At 63.0% G+C, this 2,942-nt stretch overlaps 1 protein-coding gene across 1 annotated transcript in view; it reads right to left on the bottom strand.

The window, feature by feature from the left end:
- LOC104626852 (equilibrative nucleoside transporter 4-like) overlaps positions 1-1,651 on the bottom strand; it is a 4,038-nt gene extending 2,387 nt beyond the window's left edge. The window contains 4 exon segments of the mRNA XM_010294877.1: positions 278-406; positions 484-597; positions 709-840; positions 1,492-1,651. Of these exon segments, the coding sequence (XP_010293179.1) occupies positions 278-406; positions 484-597; positions 709-840; positions 1,492-1,651 (535 nt within the window).
- Between the last annotated feature and the right edge of the window lie 1,291 nt (positions 1,652-2,942).

Here is a 2,942-nt window from a genome sequence, read left to right as displayed (position 1 = left end):
GAGTGACCACCCGGTGCAGGGGCTTGGGGAGTCACCATGGTGGCCCAAATGGCAAAGTCATCATGGTGTTGGGGACCGATGCGTGGTTTGGTGCTGGTGGCCCCGTCCAGTCCCGCGGTGCCTGGACAGAGCGGGAGGGGACGGAGCAGGGACGTGAGGGTCAGCTCACAGGGGCCAGAGCAAGAGGTTGTGCCAGGAGACCACGGCTCTGGGGTTGGGGGTGTTTTCCCACCCCTCTCTGAGGGCCGTGCTCCGTGCCAGCCGCTGTCCCGCGTACCTGTGCAACCGAAGGCCACCACCCCGACGGCAACCAGGTTGATGGCGTAGGCCTGCCTGCGAGTGAAGAGCTCCAGCCAGACGTCGCAGATGCTGACGAAGAGCAGGGGCCCCAGGGCGAAGAGGTAGCCTGCGGGTAGGAGACAGAGGTGGGTGGTGGGCAATGCGGGGCCAGTGCTGCCGGGGGCTGTGGGGACCCCCACTCACCCACAGAGATCCGGGTGTGCAAGCTCAGCAGCTCCACCAGCGCGTTGTTGAGGATGACGGCCACCAAAGCCACCAGGATGTAGGTGAGGCTCATGTCGAAGACAATGGAGGTCCCTGTGGAGAGGCAGGTGATGGGGGGTTGGGGGTCTGGCTCCCCTGGAAGTGGGGCCAAGCTCTCCCCACGTTTGGGATGGCTGGGAAGTGCTGCAGCTGCTGGAGATCTACCTGGGTATTTATGGTGCAGGTAGTCCACATCGGTGATAAAGCTGTTGTACGGCAGAAGAAATCCCACCCCAGCCAGCAGCATGGCAAAGTAAATCCCATGGTATCGATCCTGGGGCTCGGGATCCTCAGAAGCTGCCCCAAAAGGGGAAAGGAAGAGAAAAAGATGTGACAGTGGCACGCTGCACCCATGGGACCTGCAGCAGACCCCAGCCGGGGCGTGATGAACAGTGCTTCCACATCCTTTGTGGCAACGCGGGGGACAGCCACAGCTCTCACGAATAAATGGCCCCAGCCCCGAGAAACTCCCCTAAATAAAGGCATTTCAACGAGGGACCCGGGAGGCAGGAAAACACCCGGGCTTTGGGGCTGCTGAGGCGAATGACCCAAGAGCCAGGCATGAAGGTAGCAGCCAAAGCCAAGGCGCAGGAGAGGTTGGAGGGGCTGTGGAGGTGGACAGGGCTGCCCCGGTATGCGGAGCAGGGCTGGGGGAAATCCCGGGAGCATCCCTGAGCCCTGCACGGGAAAGGGAGAAGCTCCAGGCTGGGGCTGAGCCGGGCAGCAGAGCCAGGGCATGAACCCTCAACTCCTTGCCAGCCAGCGGAGCCCGCTGCCGCGGGACACTGCGCAGCTCACGTGGCTACGAACGGGTCCAAGAAAAGGCGTTCGGCAATTTTATGGCATTTCAGGCCATTTGTGGCTATTAAACCAAAGAAGCTCCTAAACGCGTGGGAAACCAGCCGGAAGCCCGGCTCCTGGCTGCGGGTCGGCCATGCCTGCCCTCACCCGGCTCCATGAAGGTGAGGACGCCCTTGGCCTGGCTGCCCCGCTGCAGCTCGTCCTCCTCCAGCTGGTAGCTGTCGAAGCTGAAGCTCATCACCACGTTGCCCTCCGGCGTCCCCGCCGGGCTCAGCTCCTTGAAGCGCTCGGCTCCCACCGAGCCCATCGTGGCCGACCTGGAGGGAAAGCGGTGACACCCCCAGGGCGCAGCTCTGCGTCCGCTGGGGATCGGTCCCCGGGGGTCTGCAAGGGATGGGTGGCACCTGGCTGGCCCTGAGCCTTCGTCACCTCACCGTATCGCTGCGGCTCCTACGTTTTGTCCACCTGGAAAGATGCTCTCCCCAAGCAGAGCGGGGTCCCTTGACCCACTGGGCAGGGGTTGGGATTTGGGGTGCTGAGTGGTGGTCAGGGGGTCTGTGCAAGCCTCCCCCAAGGCACAGCACTCACCCCAGCCTGGCTCAGCACCTCACCGCGATGCTACCGGTGCCAAGCACCACCGCGCTTTCCAAAAGCAATTAGAGAAATTAATGGGTGAAAACCACTCACGGAGGGTGGCTGCGGGGGAAGATGCTGGCTGCCTCGGGAAGCCCTTGCTCTCTGCTGGCAGCACACGCTTGCTCTGGTTTAGGCCCTTTTTCAGCATCTCTGCTGCCCGGCGCTGGGGCAGAGCCACCGGCCCGGGCAGACACGCTCCTGCAGCCTTTTCAGGGAGAGGACGGGATGTGACCCGTCTTTTAAGGTGAGTATTTTGGATCTGCTTCACGGCACGGCACACCTGGGAGATGCTCTGAGAGCCACCGGAGACTCCCCAGCAGCACACCCAAGAGGGCTCGTACTAAACGCATCCCAAAATGAACTCCCAAAACACCTGGCATCCGCCAGCCACTCTACCAGAGGCACCCAAAACATGGTTCATCCCCATGGGGCCATCCCAGCCCCCCTGCGGAACAGCCCGGGGGCCGCTCTGTATTATGCCAGTCACTAGATGCCAGCCTGCCTCCGCACCCGCTGCCCACGGACCACCCGGGTGGGGGAAGAATCTCCTCCAAGGCAGCAGGTTGAGGCAGGCAAGGGAAAAAAAATCAATTACAGTGATTTCTCCGGTCTCCCTGCCAGATATGGAGCGGAGAGGTTTTCCAGCATCCCCCCCAGCTGCCAGCATGAGTCGGATGCTGGGGGACCCCCCAGGGTGGGTGGCAAACGTGGGGTGCCCACGGACCCTGCAAGCACAATCCTAGAGCCTAAAAGGCATCTTCTCACTGCAGGGACTGGTGGCACAGAGCAGCCACGGCCCCGAGGCTGTGCGGAGGTCTGGACAGGGCCAGGCTGGGGTGCCCACCCCGCACCACGTCGGGGTGCGCCCCAAGACCCCCCGCCCTGGAGCACTGTGGGCAAAACAACCCCGTGGGGCACGTTTCAGCTGAGGACATGGCTCCATCCCATCGCTCACGGAGGAG

The sequence above is a fragment of the Phaethon lepturus genome, unplaced genomic scaffold, assembly GCF_000687285.1.
Source record: "Phaethon lepturus isolate BGI_N335 unplaced genomic scaffold, ASM68728v1 scaffold23199, whole genome shotgun sequence".
Taxonomy (NCBI): Eukaryota; Metazoa; Chordata; class Aves; order Phaethontiformes; family Phaethontidae; genus Phaethon; species Phaethon lepturus.
Note: the sequence above shows the minus strand (reverse complement) of the source record. Positions and strands in the feature narration are given on the sequence as shown.